This window comes from Monodelphis domestica, chromosome 2 (assembly GCF_027887165.1).
Source record: "Monodelphis domestica isolate mMonDom1 chromosome 2, mMonDom1.pri, whole genome shotgun sequence".
Taxonomy (NCBI): Eukaryota; Metazoa; Chordata; class Mammalia; order Didelphimorphia; family Didelphidae; genus Monodelphis; species Monodelphis domestica.
The window spans coordinates 492,503,091-492,528,802 of record NC_077228.1 but is presented as its reverse complement, the minus strand read 5'-3'; the positions used below and the strand labels follow the sequence as shown (position 1 = coordinate 492,528,802).

Genomic DNA, 25,712 nt, shown 5'->3' with positions numbered 1-25,712 from the left:
AGCTTATGGCTTGGATTTTATACTTGGGACCAGAATATTGGAAACTCTTGTAATGAGGCGATAGGCAATAGAGTATATGTGTTATTTCTTTTGTTGTGGACATCTTGCTTTTCTTACTGCTGTGTGTCATGAGATGGCATACCTGGGTTCAAAGCCTACCCCTGGTGACCTTGGGAAAGTTTCCTAGTTTTCCCTGGGACTGATGAGGGAGTTGGCCTGGATAGCCCCCAACATTCCTTCTAGGTTGGCATCCAGGATCAAAGTGGATTTTTTGACAGTCACATCATTTTGTTGACTCATTAAGATTTTAATCAATTAAAACTCCCTAGTCCTTTTCCCAGTGTGAACTGCTATCTCACTACATCTTCCCTCATTAAAAAAAATCCTCTAAATTTATACAGCTAATTTGACCTTGTTAGAATGATACCTTTTTCAATTCTGAGTCTCGCACAAGGATATGCTGGTAAATATTTAGCAACAGACTCTTCAAAAAAAATGTATGACCCAAGTGACTTGCTAAAAGTTCCAGGGGTGGAAATGGGAGGTCTTGGGTTCAAATCTTTGAAAGGTATTTGTGATTATTCAATCATGTCCAACTCTTCCTGACTCTGTTTTAGGATTTTCTTGGCAAAGATACTAGAGTGATTTGCTATTTCCTTCTCAGGCCCATTTTACAGATGAAAAAACAGAGGCCAACGGAATTAAGTAACTTGCCCAGGGTCATCCAGCTAGTAAGTGGCTGAGGACAGATTTGGATTCAGGAAGATGAATCTTTCTGACTCCAGGTCTGGTACTCTATCCACTGTACCACCTAGCTGCTCATCTATGAAAGATGCATGATGCCATTCTCTTTTTTATTTTTTCTCATATGGCCTTCATGTTGAGGTTGCAGATGTATCTTGAGTTGGGGGGGAGGTGATATGTTGTAGGAGTGAAGGGATGATTATCATTTGATCTTGGAACAACTGCTAAGTAAGTACACACATTTAATACAAATATCCTCATTTTACAGATGAGGAAACTAAGGCAAATAGAATTTTAGTGCCTTGCCCAAGGTCACATATCTAGCAAGTGTCTGAGGCTGAATTTGAACTCAGATCTTCCAAACTCCAAGTCCATTATTCTCTACATTGTGCCATCTAGCTGCAGGTGTATTTGTCCATACCTAGTCAGTTTCCCAGTAATTCTTGTCACATATGGAGTTCTTGCCCAGGCAATTTGTAGAAAACTAAGTTGTTTCCATACTTTTTATCTTGGTATTGAGTGTTCCCTACCTTAATGCCCAACCTTGTCTCTTGTTTTTCATAAATATAATCCATTCTACTCAGTAGTCTTGTCTCTGCTGTTTCCACATACCTCACACTCATTTTTTTTCTCCCTGCCTTTGCTCATGCTACTCACTGAGGCTGGGAATGATCTCTTCCTTTCCTTTAGCCAATGGAAATGCTTCCCATTGTCAATGCCCAACTCAAGTTCCATCTAGCTAGTCGCAGTCTTTCGTGACCTCTTCCTTACTCACCACATCACTCTTAAGACTTGCTTATATTTTACCATATATTGTTTTTTATGTATTCTTTGTGTCTATTGATTTTGTAAATTCCTTAAAGCCAGCAGACATTTAAAAATACTTTTGTACCCCTTAAAATGTAAAACACTGTACTCTACATGTCCTAAATTACAAGCTCCTACAGGCCACATATAGCACCCAACACATTTTTAATCTCCTTCAGCATCTAGGCCAATACATTGCACATAGGAAATACTTTTAAAAATAGCTTAAAGGTTAAATGAAAGAATTCAAGTGAATACCAGTTTCTATGGTTTCCAGTTTGCATCTTTGGATTGAACTCAGTTTTGTTTGCAAAATTTCATAGGCTTCTACTTAAAGGCTGTTCTATTTACAAAACAAATATTTTCTCTTCTGCACAAACATAGATTTTGATCTAGAAGAGACCTCAAAGATCATATAATCCACCTTCTTCATTTTAGAGATGAGTTTCTATTGGTATTCTCCTGTGCTAGCAGGATGATGATAGCACAAAGGAAATAAATCCTATAAATAATGAACATTTTATTTTGGAAAGAAACAATTGATTTTGTTTCTCTATCTTGGATGAAAAATATTCTGGTAGAGCTGGACACAGTTTAAAAAGACCCTAGCAGAAACAAGACCAAATAGGACTAGTCTTCTGGAACAAGGACTGATCAATCCTAGAGGATTTCTAATGTACAACAAAGGTATCACTAAAAGGCAGAACAGGGACCTCAAACTCTGATTTTTATACCAGCCTGTGAAATATCTAATGAAAACCTTTCAACAAATGACATACTCACTTCTGACACCTTTTCTTCAAAGATTGATCTCATCCCTGAAGTTTATTTTGTTACTTGCAAAGCAATTTTTCCTCTCTCATTCCATAACCTGGTGTGTATGTGTATGTTTATGTGTGAAATGAATGAAAAGGTAAAAGGAGAATCCAAGAGAAAGACTAAAACACCAAGAACATAAAAAGAAATAATAGAAGTTTTAAAAGCAAGAAAAAAGCAAAAATTGAAAATGGCAAATTTCAGAGAGAAATAATGTGAAAGAAAGTGAAGCAAATGAAAGACAATTCCATGGCCCTCCTAGACACCATGGAACAATAGCAAAAAGCTACAGAATTGCTCAAAATATTAATAAAATTCATAAAAGGAATTAGGAATGAAATTAGATCTGAATTTATTGTGCCAAGTACAGAAATTAACTCCCAGTGCAAAATTAAAAAATCAAGTTAGCAGAGCAGTAAAATTTGAATATGTGATAGAAAATATCTCCAAAGAAGTAAAAGCTAGAAGGGAGAGAAAAAAAGATTTGAAACACATTTTTTTTTTAACCCTTACCTTCCGTCTTGGAATCAATACTGTGTATTGGTTCCAAGGCAGAAGAGTGGTAAGGGCTAGGCAATGGGGGTCAAGTTGAAACACATTATTGACAGAGGAAAATTCTCAGACAAGAAGCAAAAGGCAACAATTCTATTTAAAAAAAACAAACAATGAATTCCAGAGTGTCACCTTGAAAATAGGATGTACCAAGGTAATTTAAGGACTGCAGATCTCCCCAAAGACCATGGCACATCAGACTACCTGAATTCTATAATGCAGCAAGTCATACCAAAAAATTGTGAAGAATTTTTAAAGAAGAACAAAACATTAGTTGAGAGAATTCACAAATTGCCATCAGTAACCTCGTCTGTATAACTTCAGTCAATATTTGAAATCCTTCCTCTTCATCTTATTGGACTGTTAGGAAAATTAATTATAGAAAGATGGAGTGATTTCCCCAAGATTATATTCATCATCTCTGACAATAGTCCTTTTTCCTTCAAATTCCCCTTTTGAAACATGTCTTGTTTAGCCTCATTATATCACTAAGAGATATCAAAATGATGGTTGCAACAAAAATACTTGAGATTTTTTTTTAAATAGTCATTATGTCCTGAACCATGACCCAGATCACCCTACATCTAGGCAAAAAGGAAGTGATACTTTTAGTTGCTTAGCCACCACCACTCGATTAAATTAGTGGGGCAACGTGAAACTATTGAGTCAGCACCAATATCAAAGTCTTATTTCTGTTGAAACTTTCAGTACTGCAACAACTTCTCATTCAAGATGCACTGCCATATTTCCATTTTTAAATCTCTCCTGAATCCTCGTAAACACAGCTGTTGGCCATCTAAACAAGCATTTCTGCTAAGGGGATGACTGGAGAGTTGGCATGCTAGCAAGTCACCCAAGGTAGTCTTCCCAAAAGAGCTTGCCCTGCTCCCTTGCGTTTGCTGCTAAGTCTTAACTTCCTCTTTCCATGTCTGCTAGAAAGCCCTCCCTTCTCTTCTATAATTGGACACACAGTGGCTCAGAAAATTCTTGATTGACTGAATTTTTGTGCTATCTCTGTGCTGTGGAATGATTGTTTTTCTGGGTTGAAATGTCACATGCTTTCCTATCGTGGCGTCTTTGTTCATCAGTGAATGTTTATAAAGTGGGATAAGGGAGTTAAGGGGCAGTGGGGAGTAGGAGAAAATAGAGTCGAAATAGAATAGATTAGGGGGTAGAACATACTTTTAAAAGTCCTCATTGTTTTAATTATTGATCATTTTTTAAAATCATTAATTGATTATGATCAATGAAATGATCAATAATCATTCATTATCACCCTGCAATGCTAATGTTATTTTTTATGTGACCCCTACCAGATTGTTACTAGCTCTGTGACCCTGGGCAAGTCATTTAATGCCATTTACCTTATTTTTCTCATCTATGAAATGAGCTGGAGAAGGAAATAGCAAACCACTCCAGGGTCTTTGCCAAGAAAACCCCATATGGGGTCACAAAGACTTGGGCATACCTGAAAAGAATGAATAACAGTAACAGCAAACCTATGTTTTCATTGAAGTAGGGAATTCCAGGATAAAGAACGATCAGCAGCTGAGCAAAATATAGCTTAATGGGTTTTTGGTGGCATCAGAAGCCAGTCGACTTGTCCAAGGTTATTGGTACCCCAGTATGTGTTACATCTTTAAACCAGAAAATAAAGGTTTGAAAAATCAAATTAGCATTCATTCAAACATCCTTCCTGCTGAAAGTTGGCCTTTTTCAGTCTGTCCTCATCCATTGTCTTTGTTGAGCTCTTCTCAATTGTTGTAAGTGAATCAGAAGAAAATACTTTGAATATTAGAGGATTAATAGAGACAGAGGCCTTTGGGAAAATTTATGAAGCACTTGAACATTTAACAATCATCGTCTTTATTATGATTTTTCTATGGTACATTTTGTTGGAAAAAATTACACTCCCAAAAAGCAACTTTTTTCTTTGTTCATTAACACATAGTTGCAAATTGTAACCTGAATTTTGCTAAATATAAAGTAAACTTATTTACATCATTTTCATTTCATTTTTCAAGATAAAATCCTCATGATGCCTTTTAAAAAAATTACTATTTATTATGAAATGTTGATTCCCCATTCTAAGTAGATTCATTTTAGCCTTTTTTTAGTACAAGTTATGCTTTGATTACTGGTCTTGTGTTTATTTCTTTGATCTGGTTCTGAGCCCTTGGAAAAAAAAGGCTTTGAAGGGACATTAATATCTTTAGGTTCAGCTTAATGTCATGGCTCATAAATATTAAGATTTAATTTAATTCAACAAATATTTGCTCTATGCTGTTTTATTCAAGTTCCTGACCTAGACCCTAGAAGTCGAAATGTCCTTTTTGGTGATTACTTTCTTTGGTCTTTTAAAGACCTGACCATCACCTAGATGGTACAGTGAATAGAGTGCCAGATCCAGAGTAAGAAAGACTCATCTTTGTGAGTTTAAATCTAGCCTCAGACACTAGCTGTGTGTCCCTGGGCAAGTCCCTTCACCCTGTTTGCTTCAGTTTTCTCATCTGTAAAATGAGCTGGAGAAGGAAATGGCAAACCACTCCATTATCTTTGCCAAGAAAACCCCAAAATAGTCATACTGAAATGACTGAATAACAACCACAAAGACCATCAACTTTAGAATCTGTGATTTGGCTGTCAGCTTTATTCTTCCTACTGTTTAAAATTCTTTAACTTCCATTGGAAGCCATAGTCATTTTGTCCTAGTCATGGCGAGACTAAATATTCTCATTCTCCAAAGCCCACCCAATAGTAACTTTTGACACCAACCCAAATTTGCCGCCATGTTGTGGTTTGGCCTGACCATCCATCTCACTTTACTTTCTGTGGATTTCCTTTGTTCTTTCTGTCTTTGGGGTAGAAGTGTTCAGTCCAGACACCTCTCCAAGCTCTGCCTTTCCAAGACTTTTTAATGCCATTTTTTATTTCCCCTAATCACCATCCCCCCCCCCCCACACACACACACCTTGTTTGCTATCTTCGTCATGTCTTAATTATCCTTCCACCTGTTCTTGTTATTCTTGTGTATGTGATCCCAGAGATTTTCCATGTTTTACTGAGCTCTGAATTTCCTATCTACTACCCTCTGTCTCTTCCTAGTTGGGTAACTGTAGGAAAGTCACTTCACCTTGCTAAGTCTTAGTTTCTTCCTCTGTAAAATAGAAATAATAATGCCTGTAGAATCTACCTTAAAGGTTTGTTGTGAGATTCAGATGAGCTCATCTAAACATTGCATAAATGTCAGCTGTGATTATTTTTTTAGCTGGTCAAATTCCCACGATGCCAGAGGTCTGAGGAATGGAAGCCACTTCCATTGCTTTCCTGGCATAAATCCTCATTTTATTTATATATCATACACACACACACACACACACACACACACACACACACACTCATATATATGAACACTTCAAATTTTATCTCTTTTATTAGATCATAAGCTCCTTGAAGTCAGGGACTGTCCTTTGCCCCTTTCTGTATCCCTAACACTTAGCACAGTTTCTGGCACATAGTAGGCACTTGATAAATATTTTATTGGTTGGTTGATTGACTTGATGGGTCACTGGTGATGGGGACAAGTGCCTGTAGTGTAGCATGGCACTGATTTCCTGGGCATTTTTTTCCCACCAGGTCAATTTTGTACAGAGGATGTGGACGAGTGCCAGCTGCAGCCCAATGCTTGCCAAAATGGTGGCACCTGCACCAACCACAATGGGGGCTATGGGTGTGTCTGTGTCAATGGCTGGAGTGGCGATGACTGCAGTGAGAATATCGATGACTGTGCCTTTGCTGCCTGCACTCCAGGCTCTACCTGCATTGACCGGGTGGCCTCCTTCTCCTGCACATGCCCAGAAGGAAAGGCAGGTAAGAAGAACAGGAATTGTGTTTACCTGGGGAGGGGGTGGGTGTCTTTCCCTGTTCTTCTAAGCACCAAGATTTTTTTAATGCTCTAAAATGTCATTTTTAAGTATAGATAATTCAAAGATTTCCTTCTTGAAATGTGGTCTTGTAGACAAAGTTTCTAAGAGTAAGAACTTTAGGGATTTTTTTCAGGTGACGAGGTGGATCGAGGACTTTTTGTTTATGCTTTTTCTTCCTTGGTTTCTCTTGCTGAAAAACAAGGCTAATAATGAGGGTATCTTTGCATATCATTGACATTATAAGTTTAAAAAACTCTCATGAATAAAAAGTAATCATTATTTGTGATAAAGTGACTCAATGGACTTGATCTCAACATGAAATCTATTTTCATAAATTTCTGCCAACAAAAGATAAGGAAAACTGGGAAGAGTTGGATACAGAAAGTTAGAATTGGGAGCATCTCAGACCTCCATCATCATTCAGGGGGACCTTTAAATGCTAAGTCAAAATACTAAAACCACTGCTAATTAATAGTTTTCAGATAAGGAGGAAGCAGATGAAAATGGGAGGAAGAGAGCAGGTTTGAGACATTTCATTAGGAATGCTTTTCCGAAGGTCCCACCTCTAACTTTGCAGTAGGCATCTTACTCCTGTGTCCTTAATCCAAGTGCAAACTGGAAAATCCAGTTTCTGTGTGACTATTCTCGTATGGTGGAGAAGGGTACCTGGTAATGTCTTCTCCAGAACCCCTCGGGCCCCCAGATCAGGAATGTGGAGGCTTAAGGGCTCCTGGATTATTATTGTCTTCAAGGATTTGAAGGATTATTCTGTAGCCAAAGAATCCCTGGGTCAGAACCAAAAAGCAGTGTGGAGAAGTTGCAGAGGCAGATTAAGGTGTTTTTTTTTTTTGTTTTGTTTTGTTTTGTTTTGTTGTTTTTTTTAGTGTCTTTATGGTTTGAGCATCCTGAAATGGAAAGGGCTGCCTTGGGGATCCATGAGTCTCTTCTCCTTGTAGGTCTTCTAGAAGAGACTGAATAACCCCTTATATGATTGCTGGCGAGGATGTACTTGGCCAGAGAGAAGTGAATCCAATTATTATTATTCTGACAGTGATTTCCTATATCTCTTCTTCCTCTGACAGGTCTTCTGTGTCACTTGGATGATGCATGCATTAGCAACCCATGCCATAAAGGGGCGCTGTGTGACACCAACCCTCTGAATGGGCAATACATCTGCACCTGCCCACAGGGCTACAAGGGGGCTGCCTGCACTGATGATGTGGATGAATGTGCCATGGGTGAGCACGCATGACTTGGGGCATTACTTTATCCTCATAGAGCAGGGAAAGCACAGCCATATTTAGTCTTCTTTAAATGAGCACAGACTTTTATTTTATTTTATTTTATTTTATTTTATTTTATTTTATTTTAAAATATTCCATACAGTACTTTATTCTGGTTGGGGGAAGAGAACAAGGGAAAGTGCTAGGAAATCAAGGGATCATTTTTCATGAGCACAGATTTTTTTTAGTGTTTTACACATTTATAATTTTTTAATTTTTAATTTTTTATTTAATTAATTAATTTAGAATTTTTTTCATGGTTACATGATTCATGTTATTTCCTCCCCCCCCCCAATAGACAATGAGCAATTCCACTGGGTTGTAAACGTGTCATTGATCAAGACCTATTTCCGTATTATTAATATTTGCATTAAGGTGATCGTTTAGAGTCTACATCCCCAATCATATCCTCATCGACCCATGTGATCCTGCAGTTGTTTTTCTTCTGTGTTTCTACTCCCACAGTTCTTTCTCTGGATGTGAATAGTGTTCTTTCTCATCGAGCATAGACTTTTAAACTTGCATTAAGCTAACTGGGGTCCCATGCCCACAGCCTCTGGTGAGAAGCTCAGCATCTGTCCATAGCTTAGGAATTCTTCAGCAGAACCCATATGGCCCCATTGCTGAGGGTGAGGGGAAAACACTCTGACAGTGTGAGTGGAGAGGCCAACCCAAAGAGAGTGCTTATCCCATCTGATCTTACAAAGACTGAAAGGGAAACTGAGTCACCAAACCCTTCAAGGGGTTGATTTTGCCTCTAATGGCAGACCTGTGGCAGGGATTGGAGGAGAGCAAGGTCTTCTTGTCCCAGTCCTTAGTTCCATCTCCTTCCTTTCATTTGTGCCCCTCGAAAGCTTCAATTCACGTGATCTTTGTCTTTCTACTTTAGCCAATAGTAATCCGTGTGAACATGCGGGAAAATGTGTGAACACAGAAGGTGCCTTCCACTGTGAGTGCCTGAAGGGCTACTCAGGCCCCCGCTGTGAGATGGACATCAACGAGTGCCATTCCGATCCTTGCCAGAATGATGCCACCTGCTTGGACAAGATTGGAGGGTTCACGTGCCTCTGCATGCCAGGTAAAGGGTGCGCTCCTTCGTGCTACAGGCACGGACGAGTGAGTAGTGATGTCCAGGGAAGTCAGTGCCTGGCGACCCTCAGCATTCGAGTGAGGATGGCGGTGGCGTGTCTGTTCACTGCTGGGCCAGGGGCAGTCTCATCACCCTGCAATGTTTGACAGTAAAATCCTGCCCGGTGCTGCCCCAGGAGACACTCCAATCAGTATCTCTACTGGAGGGACTGAAAAAGCCCCTGCATTGCTGTGCTCCAGGGGCAGAAAAATCATGAATCTATTTCTCTTTTAATCCGTTTTTAACCTGGCAGGGCTCATGAACTTTATACACAGATATACATACATATATATATATATATTTGTATGTTCTGTTTCTATATTGTGTATGTATATATATATGTGTATATATATAAACTTTTACACTATAACCGATTCCTTTTGTAATCCTAGGTTTATAGAATTAATTATATTAAATTCATTTTAGTATCTCATTATATAAAAATTCAGGTTTGTGTAATAGATAAATTAGCAGATTTGTCTTACAAATCCTTATTGGTTTTTACTATAGCAAATGCGATTTATTTTTAAATTTCTTTTATTTATCATTTATTTAAGATTCCTTTTCCTTTTTTTTAAGATTTCTTTTTTATTTATTTCTTCTTTTTTTTTTTGAATGAGGACAGGCAAGTTTTCCTGTCACATAGTAAATTTAAGATATTCCTCAGTTTACAGAAATGTCCCGCACACACAGGGCTTTTTAGGTGTTCATCTCTTGCATAAGATCTAGAACAAATACTGGAGAGATAACAAGAGTGAAAAGGGAGGTATAAAAAAATGAAAAAACTTAAACAAAAAACCCATGGGGTATAAAAAAATGAAAAAACTTTGAAAACAAACAAACAAAAAGAGTGAAAAAGGACTTTAGAGATATAAATTTCCTTGACTCTTTTGTCCTCAGAATATGACAAAAGGTCTTCTGCCTTTAGACTGTGGAGAACCATCTTATAAGGATGGAGATTTGATTCCTGAGACAACCTGTTCTCCAGTCTACAATGATGGATCAGATTTTACTGACACACTTGTTACTCACCTCTCCATCCCTCCCAGTGCTCTGGTTATCTCTTATTCTTTCCTCATTTCCCCTGGACTTTGATGGCTGAATCCCTTTTCTCTTTTTATGGACATTGCCTGCCTACAGACTCTAAAACTATTTGCTGAAGTTGTCATGCTTTCTTACGAGCTCTTGCATAGCTAGAATCCACTCCCTTCTGAGCCTTTTATGTGGTCCATTTTTGTCTTCAGGCTTCAAAGGTGTGCACTGTGAATTGGAGATCAATGAGTGTCAGAGCAACCCTTGTGTGAACAACGGCAAGTGTGTAGACAAAGTCAACCGTTTCCAGTGTGTCTGTCCTCCTGGTAAGTGTCCCTACCACTTGTCCTGATTTTTAGCTTAAGGTACAAAGCCAGGCAACCAGAAGAAAGGCAGGAGTTGGAGAGGGATAGTGGGATATGTGGGATAGACCTCAGAAGCTCATTAAAATGAGTAATTGGAAGTAGGAGTATGTATGTGAAGGTTGATAAAAGTCAACGCAGTCCCTTGGGGATGGAACTTTTAAGTTCATTCATAAAATCTTAGATTTCTCTATTTCTATGTGTCTTTCAGGAAACTCACTCATAGATGCTTTCATTGTGCTATTCAGAATTTGATTTTTCCTCATTTCATATTCTAGTGGTTTCATTTAAGTCCATTTCTTTAGTCATTTCCTTACCTATGGCTCCAAAGGCAGAAAATATGGCAGTCGTTCTAAGAAAGTCCCCTGCTTCCTTATTTCTCCCTCTCTGGCATGAATACCTGCCAAGCCATTTACCCAATAGTTTGGCTTATCCCATTGTTTCTTCAAAGGGTGGTTGCTTACTGCACCTGGAGCGGTCATTGTTCCTTGTGAAATTTTTTCCCCTTTGAATCTTTCTTTGGTTGACCAGGAATTAGATTCCTTATCCCAGGAAGAGACATAGTGTCAGAGAACAACCACAGGTGTTCATGACCCAACTTATGCTCCCCCAATTAGTTTAAGCCAATTATTTCTGTGGCCTCTTAGAAGAGCTCTAATTATCCCTGACAATGCTCTTGTCCTCTCCATAACCTCAACCCAACCCTTCTCTAGGGTTCTTACATGAGAGAAAGAAATAGTATGATGTCAGGAGTGCATCATCTTCTGGATCCTGTGAGGGCTTCCTCAAGTCACCATCTATGTTTCTTTCAGGTTTCACTGGATCTGTCTGCCAGATTGACATCGATGACTGCTCCAGTACTCCATGCCTAAATGGTGCAAAATGCATTGACCATCCCAATGGATATGAATGCCAGTGTGCTACAGGTAGAGCTCTGTTGCCTTTGTCTCTTGCTTGTGCCCTTTGCAGATGTGCCTGAGCAAAACTAGGAGAGCATCTCTGGAGACTTCCCCACATGGAGAACAAAAGCAAAGTGGGAAGGACAATATATAACCCTCAATATTTCCAGATGGTTTCCATTGCTTCCATTCAACAGGACCCATCTATCTTCTCTTCTGTGATAAGTCAGCCCGAGTGATAGTCCCTTGATACCCATCAGCCTTCTCTTCCCTAATAATAGACATCCTATCTGTAGTTCCTTGGTGCCAAAATCCTTCTGTTTTATGTTTTGACAATAGTGAATTTCCACCTAGCCTTACTGTGCTATTGATCTGGTTTGTTCTTTTGTATAAATGAAAGGGTTCTAGTTTAATAGCTGTTCTCCACCCATTGGGACTTGTATACAGAGGGGCTTTTCCCAGGACCTCCCAAGGGAAGTAACTGAATAAAGAACTAGAAGTCCAGGGACAAATTGTTCCCTGAAAAACTGTCAGTCTATGGAGAAGGGAACAAGTATTATTAGCATCCAGGTGTGTCTAACCATGGGAAAGGTTGGCTTTCCCTTCATTGCCCTTTATACTATTAGAGCAGCTAGTATAATAGAATGATGGTAGTCTTAGATTCACAAGGTCTGATTGTTACTGGCTGAATGACTAAACCAAATGATTATAGGTAAATCATTTAATTTCTGAGCCCCAAGAAAGTGGAGATAATAATTAGACAACTCACAGGATTGATAGGAGAGAAGATTTTTATAAGTTTTAAAGCACTATGATTTACTTGCACATTCATATTCTTGGGCTAGGGGTACAATTCCCCCTTTAGCAGTGAACTTAAATAGGGTATATTTTGGTCCTACCCCATCATTCCTGCAAATCCCTAAAGTTTACAAAATGACATTTCTAGGCCACTTGGGAAAGCAAATTCCCACCATCTTTGGTCTCTGATTTCCTGAAAAAGTAGAAAAGTATTGTTTTATTTTAGGAAAAAAAATATTCAAATAGGCTCCCTTTTTTTAATTAAAAAATTTATTCCATTCCCAAAGAAGATTCTTTGGAAATTCCCAAAGAAGATTCTTTGGGAATGGAAAAAATTTTTTAATTCTAGATTCTAGTCATTGTGCGCATCCTATCGCGTATCTTCCAGCAAATTGATACCAGTACAAACAAAATCAAAGCAGAGAGCATGCATGAGAGAGAACACTGTGGCCAGGGTTCCCATCTCTTTATTGATCCAGTGACCACTGAAGAGCAATGGTAGTGCTTTCTTCTGTAGTCTTCAGTTAGGCAGTACTAAGCTGATGCCTTCATGGTCCTTCAGGACAAGTTCAGTGGAGAGGAATTTTTAAATGGGGATTTATGTTAAAAAAAAAAAAGGAGGCATCATACTATATATAGCCTCTTAGAGTTTATATCAGGGTCACTGGAAGTTTGGAAGGGAAGACATGACTACTTGCCCCTCTGAGTCAATTGGTGGCATTTGGCCATTTCATTCATTCATTTAACTGGTATGCATTATCTTTAGTTATGCACATATCACTGTGTGAGGTGCTAGAGAGTTAGAAGAAATGTGACATTAGTGTGGTTACTGGTTCTAAGAGTTCACAATCTTGTTGGGAAGATAGGACACGTGGGCAGGAAATCATTAAATAACGATTTACTACAGCACCTGGGGAAGTGATATGGGATTGCTACAAGAGGCGGGAGCTCAGAGGACAGTAACGAATGAAGACGATCAGGGAAAGATCGCCTGGTGGAACAAGTGAGACTTAAGCCAAAGAATGCATAGCTAGAATTAGATGAGAAAGGATTTGGAGGAGGAAGAAAAGCACTCTTGCTGATGTGAATTTTATTCACAAAATGGGAATATGAGGTGAGTAGGAAGTATCAGGACAGATTTCACCCTCACTGGGGAGAAGTTATAGACACAGCAGATTTGAATAGCAGACTAAAGAATTTGGGCTTAAATCTTTTTCTGTAAAGACCTTTACCTTCTTTCTTAGTATCAATTCTAAGACAGAAAAAGTGGCAAGGGCCAGGAAATTGGGGGTAAATGATTTGCCTACGGTCACATAGCTAGGAAGTTCCCCGGATTTGAACCCAGGTTGGATTAGTCTTATAAGTAATAGTGAATAATGAAGGGATTTCCTTTAGAAAAATGACATGGGAGACAGGAGGTCCTAGGTTCAAATCTGGCCTCAGACACTTCCCAGCTGTGTGACCCTGGGTAAGTCACTTGACTTCCATTGCCTAGCCCTTACCACTCTTCTGGCCTTGGAACCAGTACACAGTATTAATTCCAAAATGGAAGGTAAGGGTTTTTAAAAAAAAAGAAAAATGACATGGTAAAAATGGGCATTTTTAGGATTTTTATCTGGGAGAGGGAAGGTAGGATGGTTTGGATATGGCTATGACCTAGTGATAGCAACACTTTGTTAGAAGACATGCAATATTTCCAGATATGTGGTCATAGGGATCTGCACAGGTAATATCACCTGGGCTAGAAAGTGTAGTAATTAAATGATATCTCTAATAATAAAAATATTATATTTTATGAGGTTTATTAAGGATAATTAGACATCAAGGAATAAAGAAGATACAAAATAAAAACCACATGCCCATGGCTGATTAGCCCATTTAAAATCCCTGCACTTAGCTTACTACTCTACTTGCTACATCATTTGCAAAGGAAAAGCAGAAAGTGTGGGAGGCATTACTGCCAGTTAAATGCCAATTGTGATCTTGCCAATGTGTACTCAGGAGAGATTATAGGGAATTCTGGGAAATACCAAGGACTTCTGGGGATTGAAGTCTAGGGTTCAGAATCTCCATTTATACAAAAAGGAGATTGCACCTAAGAAACCTACAAACAAAAGAGACATAGGTAGTAAAGAAAGGATAGTGATAGAGTGTCCTGACATCTGAGGAGCCAACCTGACTTAAGGCAAGCAAGGCGGGTATGTGGGAAGTGGCTTGGGGGTGGCAATTAGGAGATAGGAATAAATAAACTATATATTAGTGATGACTAACCAGTGATGTAAATACATTTAAGATAAATTTTAAAATTAAAAAAAAGTTGAAGGCATAAATAAAAATTAAGATTAAAATAAGATTAGGATAATTAGTGATAAAAGTGAGATTTAAAATTTTCCAACCTGATCCATGCAAATTTAATTTACACACCAAATTTAAGCATCTCCTAAGTGAGGTGGCCAGCAGCAGGATCTGACTTGTGAATCTTAAAAACTACTCAGACTGTACCTTAGAAGATTTGGTTTAGCTACTCCCTTATTGTAACAATGGAGATATTTGATCTAACAAGAATCAGGAATGTATTGGGAACTTTTAAAATTATTCCACTCTATTCAGACAGGGGTAGATAAAGTTGTAAACTCCTGTTTGAACAATGAAAGTCCCTAACTCATACCTTATAGTAAAGCTAGAACGTTAAGATAGGTCTATTTTTAGATCTAACACAAAAAGGTGTTAAGTACCTGTAAAGGTTAAATTAATCACAAAAAGGTCAAGTAACTCACAAAGGGTGAGCTTAACAAAGAAGTGTGAAGTACTCAGAAGATATAATCTAACCAGAGAAGGTGGGAACTAAAGAGTGGTGAGAACTAAGAATGGACAGTCCTGGAAAAAAGTGTCTACTGTGATTGGTAGATTTGAAAATTTAGGAGAGGTGACATGAGAGAAAATTTCTTTAAAAAGGAGGCTAAAAAGTCATTTCAGGCACTTTTGAATTCAGTTCGGAATTGAGTTAGATTCTGAACTGAGTTCAGGAAATTGAGTTGAGTGGAGGACTAGAACCCAGCTTGGAGACGGTCTCGTGGTGAGTAATAAGACCTCTTTCCCTTAGGCTCAGGGAGTCTACTTTGGCCAAGGCCTTGGCTCAACCTGAGCCAGAGCAGTTTATATTAATTTTCTCTCTCTCTCTCTCTCTCCTTCCCTTAATACCTTCTCTCTTTATTAATTAAAATCTCCATAAATCCCCAGCTGACTTGGGTATTTTCATATTTGGGAATTTCCCATGGTGACCACTTATTTAGATTTTAAGTCAAAACACTAAAATTATCCTTACAGACTGTTCTCTGCTGATTCTCTACATTAGCAAACCCACAGGGTGGAGGACTGTTAAGTAGACGTTGCTGGATTTTCATTCAGGGGTAGTGCTGATGACTGACCCTTGGGGATTTGGCCCCTCTAGGTTTCAACGGACTCCTGTGTGAGGAGAATATTGACAACTGTGACCCTGATCCCTGTCACCATGGCCAATGCCAGGATGGGATCGATTCCTACACCTGCATCTGCAACGCCGGGTACATGGGAGCCATCTGCAGCGAGCAGATCGACGAGTGCCTGAGCAGCCCTTGCTTGAACGAAGGACGATGCATTGACCTGGTGAACGGCTACCAGTGCAACTGCCAGCCTGGCACCTCAGGTGAGACAGCCTTTGTCTGTTTGGTTTGGGGCTTCTGCTGTGTCTCCACAAATTTTACCCACAGGCTCAGATTTTCCTGGCATACATGCAGCGACTCATTATTTTTTTTTTAAGGACCTGATTCTGAGAAATACCCAGCCAACGCCACATCTATAAATATCTTCAGGAAACAGACGCTCCTCCTGTCCAGTTGGGACTTTAGGAATTGATCATTTTTCTATGTATAGATGTGAAGCCTTTTAGTTTGTTAGGAGTATATGTGGGACTGTCCACCCTTTGGAAAAAAATGAAATTCTTTTTCTCAAATACTTGATCGGTTTCTGGTGTTTTTCCCCCTTTTCTTCTAATAGGAATGACCATTTGGGTTCTTCTGGTTGGTCATTCTTTTATGATATCTTTCTCTATACTCAGAGTCTTGAGTCTTGTCTCCCTATTCCATCTCTAGGTCATTCTTGGATATTAGAAAAGTTACAGGGGAGAAACAGTGGAGAACTTCAGAAGGCAAAGGCAGTTTGCAGTGGTCCTGTAGTAAATAGGGGGGTGTGGGGAAAGGGGTATTTCAGTGTGAACTCCCACCCCTACCCCAATCCTAGTTGCAGATTTTCTTGTCAAACTCACTGAGCCCAGGTGAATGGCTATTTGTGTTTGTTAGTTACGAGAGCATGCTTCTTCATGGTAGGTAATTGTGAGATTATTTTCTTGGTTGGCAGCATTTCACAGACTTCCTTGAATTCCAGTTTTACTTATTAGATGAATATGTATTGCCATGCCGACTGTGCATGGACAGAGAGGTACTATTTCTCAGATCAAAGAAAAGGGTATTAGAGAAAGATTAACCATTGTACGCCTCTGTGAGAAGAGTACCTGCCAATACATCGGAGTGATTTATTGAAAACACATTTGGGACTTGAAGAAAGTGATCTATGTAGGGGGTAAAGGAGGAGGGGGTGGTCAGATGCCTTCGACTTATTTATTTTTTTATTTCCAAACCAATTTCTTCAAACATGTCAAAGGCCCTGGTCTTCATCCAGGACCTCATACATGCCAAGTTTGGAAACAAAGTCCTTTTTGAATTACTCAAGCATACAAAAAAACATCCCCATGCCTTCACAGCTGAAAATGCTTCTCCCTCCCTCCACATTTAGATAACTCACTAAAAGGACTGAATGGATCTTTGTGAAACCTTCCAAAAGCAATTTGCTTCCGGGCTGGTCCCCAGACATGAGAAATTGCTGCCCCAAAAGAAATTTGAGAGATTTACAAGCAACTGAATGGAAGCCCTTAGAATAGAAGGGCTGTCTCAGCCTTTGCTATCTCTCCCACTTTATCCAGCATGTTCTAAAACTAGGTGAAGAGTTAACTGGCAGTCACTTTGTTTTCCCTAGGACTAACCCATCATGCCAGGAGGTATCAGGTGGGTGCCCTGGGGGGATGGTGTAAGAACCTGTCCCTGAATAGTACAAGAAAGAATTGATTGCACTTGTAGGCAGTACCAAAAAAAAAAAGGAGCCAGAAGCTCAGGTTCTATAATCCAGGAGCTCTAAGGACATATGGGAAGTTTTAAGGGAAAATAAGTGAAATTTCATTAAGAAATATCAGTCTAAAAGGTGAGGGAGGGACTTACAAGATGAGAGGAATTCAATAATGACCTGTAAAGAATATTCCTGAAAAAATAGCACTATGAACTAACCCCAGGACCTATAAGCCTCCTTCGTAACAACAGCCCCAGTTTAGTAGGAATAACTGGAAAAATGGTTCTTCTCCTTCCTGGTCACCAAATCTTTGTTGGAGAAACAAATAGCAAACCACTCTAGTATCTTTTCCAAGAAAATTCCAGATAGACTCTCAGAGAGTTAGACACTAGTGAAGAGTGACTGAACAACGAGCCAAATCTTATCATTCTGTCTTCACATCTTTTGCACGTCGCCTTTCCTCTACTCACATGATCAGCACCCTCACAAACCCCTGTTACCCACTTAAACAGGGTATATTTTGGTCCTAACCCATCATTCCTGCAAATCCCTAAAGTTTACAAAATGACATTTCTAAGACACTTGGGAAAGCAAATTTCCACCATCTTTGGTCTCTGATTTCCTGAAAAAGTAGAAAAGTATTGTTTTATTTTAGGGAGAAATATTCAAATAGGCTCCCCTTTTTTTAATTAAAAAATTTATTCCATTCACAAAGAATCTAGTCATTGTGCGCATCCTATCACGTATCTTCTAGCAAATTGATACCAGTACAAACAAAATCAGAGCAGAGAGCATGCAGGAGAGAGAACACTGTGGCCAGGGTTCCCATCTCTTTATTGATCCAGTGACCACTGAAGAGCAATGGTAGTGCTTTCTTCTGTAGTCTTCAGTTAGGCAGTACTAAGCTGATGCCTTCATGGTCCTTCAGGACAAGTTCAGTGGAGAGGAATTTTTAAATGGGGATTTATGTTAAAAAAAAAAAAAAGGAGGCATCATACTATATATAACCTTTTAGAGTTTATATCAGGGTCACTGGAAGTTTGGAAGGGAAGACATGACTACTTGTCCCTCTATGAGCCAATTGGTGGCATTTGGCCATTTCATTCATTCATTTAACTAGTATGTATTATCTTTAGTTATGCACATATCACTGTGTGAGGTGCTAGAGAGTTAGAAGAAATGTGACATTGGTGTGGTTACTGGTTCTAAGAGTTCACAATCTTGTTGGGAAGATAGGACACTTGGGCAGGAAATCATTAAATAACAATTTACTACAGCACCTGGGGAAGTGATATGGGATTGCTACAAGAGGGGACGATAAAACTGACATGGAGAAATTAAATAACTTGTTTTAAATATTGTGAAACTCAGGGATAGCAGAGCCAGGAATTAGATATCATGATTGATCATGTTTGCTGTGTTCTGTAGGAGAAAAATTTCTTGTCATGAAATCTGTGATCTTCTCCCCTCAATCTATATCTGTTTGGGCTATATTTTGAGATTTTTAAAATAGCTTTGTTATTCTAGAGAAAAAGGGGAAAGAATTTTCTTCTTTAAAAGAATTAGATTGGAGCAGGAGGGAGGAATAAGCAAAACCATTTTAGAGTTGGAAAAGATCTTTGATATCCTTGAGTCCAATTTTCTACCCAAAGTAGGAATCCCATCTAGAGTGTTCCTCTATCCTCTGCTGGAATCTCTTCTGGTGGGGGGAGATTGAGAGAGAGAGAGAGAGAGAGAGAGAGAGAGAGAGAGAGAGAGAGAGAGAGAGAGAGAGAGAGAGAGAGAGACAGAGAGAGAGACAGAGACAGAGACAGAGAGAGGGAGGGAGAGAGAGACAGAGACAGAGACAGAGACAGAGACAGAGAGAGAGATATCACAATTTCAAAAAGGCAGCCCATTCCATTATGGAACAGTTTTCCTCAACTTCATCTTTAACCAAATTAAGCCCCTGTACTGTGTGATGAGCTCTAGAGCTTACATTCTGTTGGAGCTTATATCCTTTATTACTCCCAATAGAATGACATAAAATTTGCCTTCTACTGGTATGCCTTCTACCCACTGGTTCTTCTTCTGCCTTCTAGAACACATGCAGAATAGTTCTCCTTTTTCTACATGATGGGCAGCAGGCAGCATTCCACTAAGGAATACCAAATGGAGAAGGAAAGATCTTTACTTGAAATACCAGGGCCCCCGTTAGTAAGACTAATGCTGGAATTTATTTGTTTGTTTTTGTTTTCCATTTTTAATTTAAATTTAGTTAATGCTATTATATAACTCAGTGATAGCAGAGCCAGGAATTAGATATCATGATTGATCATGTTTGCTGTGTTCTGTAGGAGAAAAATTATATATATATATATATATATATATATATATATATATATATATATATATATATATATATATATATATATATATATATATATATATATATATATATATAAAACAGGCAATTGGGAATAGACTGGGCATTTTGCAATTAGGCCATAGCTTAGTGTAATTTTCTAGGACAAGTTATGAGTTAGCTAAAAACTGCAAATCCATTAAATGTCAAAATATGTAATTTTGTGCAATGAATTTTTCATTTTTAATATTTAATTTTAATTAAAAATTTAAATTTTAATTTAAAAATTAAAACGTAAAATCTATTAAATTTATTAATTAAAAATTAATTTTAAAATTAATTTTAATATTTAATATTCTTCTAATTGGATATATTCTCTTATTAAAATTTGAAAGTAAAGTTAATTCAGTTATTTTTGTTGTTCAAAAATAGGTTTATACTTTTAAAGTGGGAGGAAAAAACACCTTAGTGAGTATTACTTCATCTATCCCTGTTTTTCTAACATCCATGCCTGAAGGAACCTGACCACTTGTGCTATTTGGTGTTAAGCAACTCCATCATTTTAGGAACAATCAACAGGTGTCATTCTACCTTGGAGAGGAAAATGACAAACCACCCCAGTATCTTTGCCAAGAAAACCCCAAATGAGTCACAAAGAGTTGAATATGACTGAAACAAATGAACAGCGACATCATTCTACTTAGATTAGAAGCTTCTTGAAAGCAAGCACAGAAGCTCATTTAGTTTTATTTCTCCATCAAGACCTGCATAGTGCTTTGTACATAATGTTATACTTAACCAGTATTTTTTTAATCATTGGAATTAGAATGAGAAAGGACCTTTAAAAAAAGGCCTCTTTAGGACTGTTTCTGCAACTCAGAATCCTTAACAAAGATGGTAAAAGTGTGATGTGATCTTGGCTTCTGTAGGGCTCTCTATGTGACTGGCTAATTGATTTTTCTTGTCCTTGAAATATCTCTTCTCTGGTTACAAGTGAAAAATCAGATGAAAACTGATTGCTCCAATCTCATATAATGACCACCAAAGATTAAACTTAATTAAATAGATACCACCCGAGAATGGTAACCCTCTGTGGCTTTTTATTCTTCCTAAAGAGAGTTGAGTGATTTTTAGACTACTTTGGTGTATTGTCGTCGTCGTCATCATCATCATCATCATCATCATCATCATCATCATCATCATCCCTATGGGAAGGCCACTAGTGTCTGTGACTGATGATAATAATAAAGAATAGGAGATGTCTTACTGAAATATTTTGTTCTTGTCTTTGCAGGAGTGAATTGTGAGATTAATTTTGATGATTGTGCAAGTAATCCCTGTGCCCAGGGGATCTGTATAGATGGGATTAATCGCTACAATTGTGTCTGTTTACCAGGATTTACAGGTAACATTCCATTTTCTCTCAAAAGCCTTCCTTCTAGCTCATTCCCCTTAGGAATATGATATAGAAGACTTAAATTTTCATATTCCCTTCCACTGGACTCAATGTGATCACTTCCATACTTTTCCTATATTATATGAAGTATGATGTTTTGAAGCATTACTCGGGGATTTTCAGTCCAATTGCTCAATGCTGGATACCTAGAAATAATACTGTCTTCTTGGATGGAGATAGGGAGACAGACAGACAGAAAGAGAGAGAGGAAGGGAGGGAGAGAGAGACAGAGAAAGAGAGAGGGGAAGAGAGGGAGGGGGAGAGAGAGAGAAATAGAGAGGGGAGGGAAGAGAAAGATAAAGAGAGAAACGGGGGGGGGAAATAGAGAAACAGAGAGTGAGAGGAAGAGAAAGAGAAACAGATAAAGAGGAAGAGAAACAGAGAGAGAGGAAGAGAGAGAGAACAATATTCCTGATAACGTTGTCTTTTCTTTACTCTTTCCTCCCCAAAGAAGACATATTAAATCCCAGCCATAACAATTAAAAAAAAAAACCTTACCTTCTGCTTTAGAATCACTACTATCTATTTTTTTTGTTTGTTTGTTTGTTTTAATAAAACCCTTACCTTCTGTCTTGGAGCCAATACTGTGTATTGGCTCCAAGGCAGAAGAGTGGTAAGGGCTAGGCAATGGGGGTCAAGTGACTTGCCCAGGGTCACACAGCCAGGAAGTGGCTGAGACCAGATTTGAACCTAGGACCTTCCGTCTCTAGGCCTGGCTCTCAATCCACTGAGCTACCCAGCTGCCCCCTCTTGTTTTTAAGACCAAAGAGCTGTAAGGGCTAAGCTGTGGGGTTAAGAGACTTGCCAAGGGTTATCCAACTAAGAAATGTCTGAGGTCAGATTGGAACTCCATTAGCAAGATACAGTCAATATCCAAAGATACTTCTTCCTCTCCACCCCTCATTTCCCAGGTACTTCTTCTTTTTGAACAGTTATTTGGTGAAAACAGGATTTGGAGGGAAAAAAATCTCAGTTTGGCAAACATGACGGAGAACTTTCCAGCCCAGAGAAAGAAACTCCCAAACATTTTTCAGACTCTAAACTCCTTTTTAATGATTATAGACAAATGGAGCAATATTCCTATCCCTTCTTAGCCCAAGATTAAACTTGTCAGAACTAGAGAACCTAGTCAGAGTACCTACATAGGTAAAAATATTTCTTTTTTTTTCCTTTTTCCTCCTGGTCAAAAGTTATTAACCCGGGGCATCTGCGGTGTAGTCCCACATTCTGGGTAGGGAACCACGGCATCATTTTTTAATTTTACAGGGCTTTGCACAAGTAGGTACTTAAATACTTAAAATGCAACAAATATTTTTTTAATAAATGATGACAGTATAAAGGGCCTGCCATACAGCTCTTTGCAACCCTTGTATGAAATTTCCTTCCAAGAATTCTAAACTGTGAGGTCAGAAAGCAGATCTGAGCCAACTCCAAAGTGACTTCTTTTCCTCTTCTGTTTCACCATTGCCTTCATTCTCCTGCCTGGCAGGCCACAAAGGTGATACCATTGTAGGGCACTTGGAAAGGATATATGTTTTCCATATCGGGTCACAGTAACCTCTCTTCATTGGGGAAATCACTCACATGCCAGGTAGGATGGAAACGTTCATGCCAACACCCAGGGCTATATGTGGCCCGTGTCATCCGGACGATATTCATGCCCAGAAATTGACTTCCTCAGACTGATAGTGAGTTCAACACAGAAACAGCACATAAGAGGTAACTGTTCCCAGTTGCCATTTAAGCTGCCTCTTTGGAAAAACATTAACCTAGAAAACTTCCAAATTACAAGTTTCAAGTTAAAAGGGCCTGTGCTTCAGGCCGGCTAATTTTCTTGGAAAGTTCTCACAGAATACAAAGATTCTTTTTGACTTTGTACCAAATGAGGAAAGTGAGAGAGGAATAAACAGGTCAGGAATGATCTAAAATAAACTTAAGGTGCGGTATAAAACTCACACCAGGCAGGAAGTGGAATGTTATGATTTGGGGTATGGGCCTCGATCCTCTCTCTGGGGCCTCTCTCTCTGTCTTTAAGAGGAGCTTTTGTCTGGGAAGCTTAAAATATCAGTGGCTCCTGTGGTGTGTGCCCACCACCTGGCAGTGTGTGCTATGCTGTTCTTTCCCTTATTCTATTTTTTGCCATTTTAATTACAGTTTGTATAGTTTAAGGAAGCCTTTATAAAAAAATAAATTCTGTATTTCATACCTGGCTATACTTTCTAATTATATAGTGGCACAGAATTTAAAAAAAAAAATTTATGAACCTTTACTTTCTATCCTAGTAACAACTCTTAAGACAGAAAGACAAGAAATAGGCAAATGGAGTTTAGTGGCTTAACCAGGGTCACACAACTAGAAAGGTGGCTCAGAAATATGGAGGCAGCATCCCAGGAGAGAGCCAAAGTGTTAATACATTTGTTTTAGAGGGGAAATAAATTATGCACATGTATATTCCTTTTTAAAAATTTTTATTTTTTGTCAAGAATTTTTTTTCCCTTCTACTTCCTACTATTGTCCTTCAATTAAACCAGAAAAAGGGAAAGAATACTCTTGTGACAAGTATCCAGAGTCAAACAAAGCAAATTTATTCATTAGCCATGTCTAAAACTTTGTATCCTTTTGCATTTTGAATCTCTTTCAGGAGATAGGTAGCATGCTTTGGTAAATTTGAAAATTAAGGTAAACTGAGGAACAGTGATCTGAGCATGGAAATTAAAAAAATTAAATTCTGTATTTCATACCTGCTTATACTTTCTAATTATAAAGTGGCACAGAGTTAAAAAAAATTTAAGAACCCTTACTTTCTACCCTAGTAACAACTCTTAAGACAGAAAGACAAGAAATAGGCAAATGGAGTTTAGTGGCTTAACCAGGGTCACACAACTAGAAAGGTGGCTCAGAAATATGGAGGCAGCATCCCAGGAGAGAGCCAAAGTGTTAATACATTTGTTTTAGAGGGGAAATAAATTATGCACATGTATATTCCTTTTTAAAAATTTTTATTTTTTGTCAAGAATTTTTTTCTCTTCTACTTCCTACTATTGTCCTTCAATTAAACCAGAAAAAGGGAAAGAATACTCTTGTGACAAATATCCAGAGTCAAACAAAGCAAATTTATTCATTAGCCATGTCTAAAACTTTGTATCCTTTTGCATTTTGAATCTCTTTCAGGAGATAGGTAGTATGCTTTGGTAAGTTTGAAAATTAAGGTAAACTGAGGAACAGTGATCTGAGCATGGAAATTAAAAAAATTAAATTCGATATTTCATACCTGTCTATACTTTCTAATTATAAAGTGGCACAGAGTTAAAAAAATTTAAGAACCCTTACTTTCTGTCCTAGTAACAACATTTCAGACAGAAAGACAAGGAATAGGCAAACTGTCTCTCAATTTACTTTAATTCTCTAATCTCTCAAAACTTCCTCTTTTTGCTTTGTTGCAAAAATAAATAATATGGAAATAGGTATAAGTGATAACATTTATATAATCCAGTGGAAGTGCTTATTGGATGGGGGGGGAAGAAAATGAAATATGTAAACATTTTTTAAATTAAAAAAATTTTTTTGAACTTCCTCTGATTCTCTGGATTGCTTGATTCTCTGATTATTATTGCTTTGATCAGATTTTTGGATCCTTTCAAAGTTGATGAATATATAGCTTTATACCTCTTGGACTCCTCATTTCAATTTAATCAGTAATTAAGGAGTTACCTGCAAGGTATATAATAGTATACTAAGTACTTCTGGTCCCTTCTCCTGAGAATATGAGGTCCTGATGAAAAAGAACTAAGCCTGGATCATTCTCTTTGCACTTTTCCTAATACAAAACTCTGTGCAAAATGCCCTTGAAAAAGCTTAGCCTAGAGTCAGATTCCAGGAACAGTGAGCCAAATTAACAGCAAATATTTATTAAACATCTCTCTAAATTTAATTCAAGTGTCCCTGGGCTACAAAGCTTGGGGCAGGAAGTAGAAATAGGTTGAGTGACTTACAGAGAGTAGACTGTGTTTTCAGATTCAATGATTTTGCTTCCATATCTGATAAACACTGTCTCAGCCTTGACATTTCTGTCCTATTTCTGCTGCTATTCTTATTCCCCTAGTCTAGCATTTTGTACTTTCTCCAAAGGGCTAGCCATCCAGTGTTTCCTTCTCATCCCTTCTTACCGATATACTCATGCTTCCCATACGTGTTCCTCCCTAACAAAATGAGGTTTCCATAAATTGTATGAAGGGAGTTTCCTTGCAGACTGTAGTAGCATCAGAAGTTCTTATAATTCAGTAATGAAGGAAGGGAGAAGTCAGTAAAAAATGTCTTCCCCCAAAGAACTAAAGAGTAAGTGAATCGTTCCTCTAACCTCATTTTTGGCTTGGACTCAGAGCAGTGGTTCATAAGTTTTGTGCTAGT

The 25,712-nt window shown here is 38.3% G+C and overlaps 1 protein-coding gene across 2 annotated transcripts in view; it reads left to right on the top strand.

Annotated features, from left to right (window-relative positions):
- The window catches only part of NOTCH2 (notch receptor 2), a 176,588-nt gene that overhangs the window by 114,574 nt on the left and 36,302 nt on the right, over positions 1-25,712 (top strand). For both annotated transcript variants that reach the window (XM_007485303.2, XM_007485302.2), the window contains exons 6-12: positions 6,556-6,789; positions 7,928-8,083; positions 9,018-9,206; positions 10,502-10,615; positions 11,464-11,577; positions 15,800-16,033; positions 21,144-21,254. In XM_007485303.2, the coding sequence (XP_007485365.1) occupies positions 6,556-6,789; positions 7,928-8,083; positions 9,018-9,206; positions 10,502-10,615; positions 11,464-11,577; positions 15,800-16,033; positions 21,144-21,254 (1,152 nt within the window). The remainder of the gene's footprint in view (positions 1-6,555; positions 6,790-7,927; positions 8,084-9,017; positions 9,207-10,501; positions 10,616-11,463; positions 11,578-15,799; positions 16,034-21,143; positions 21,255-25,712) is intronic.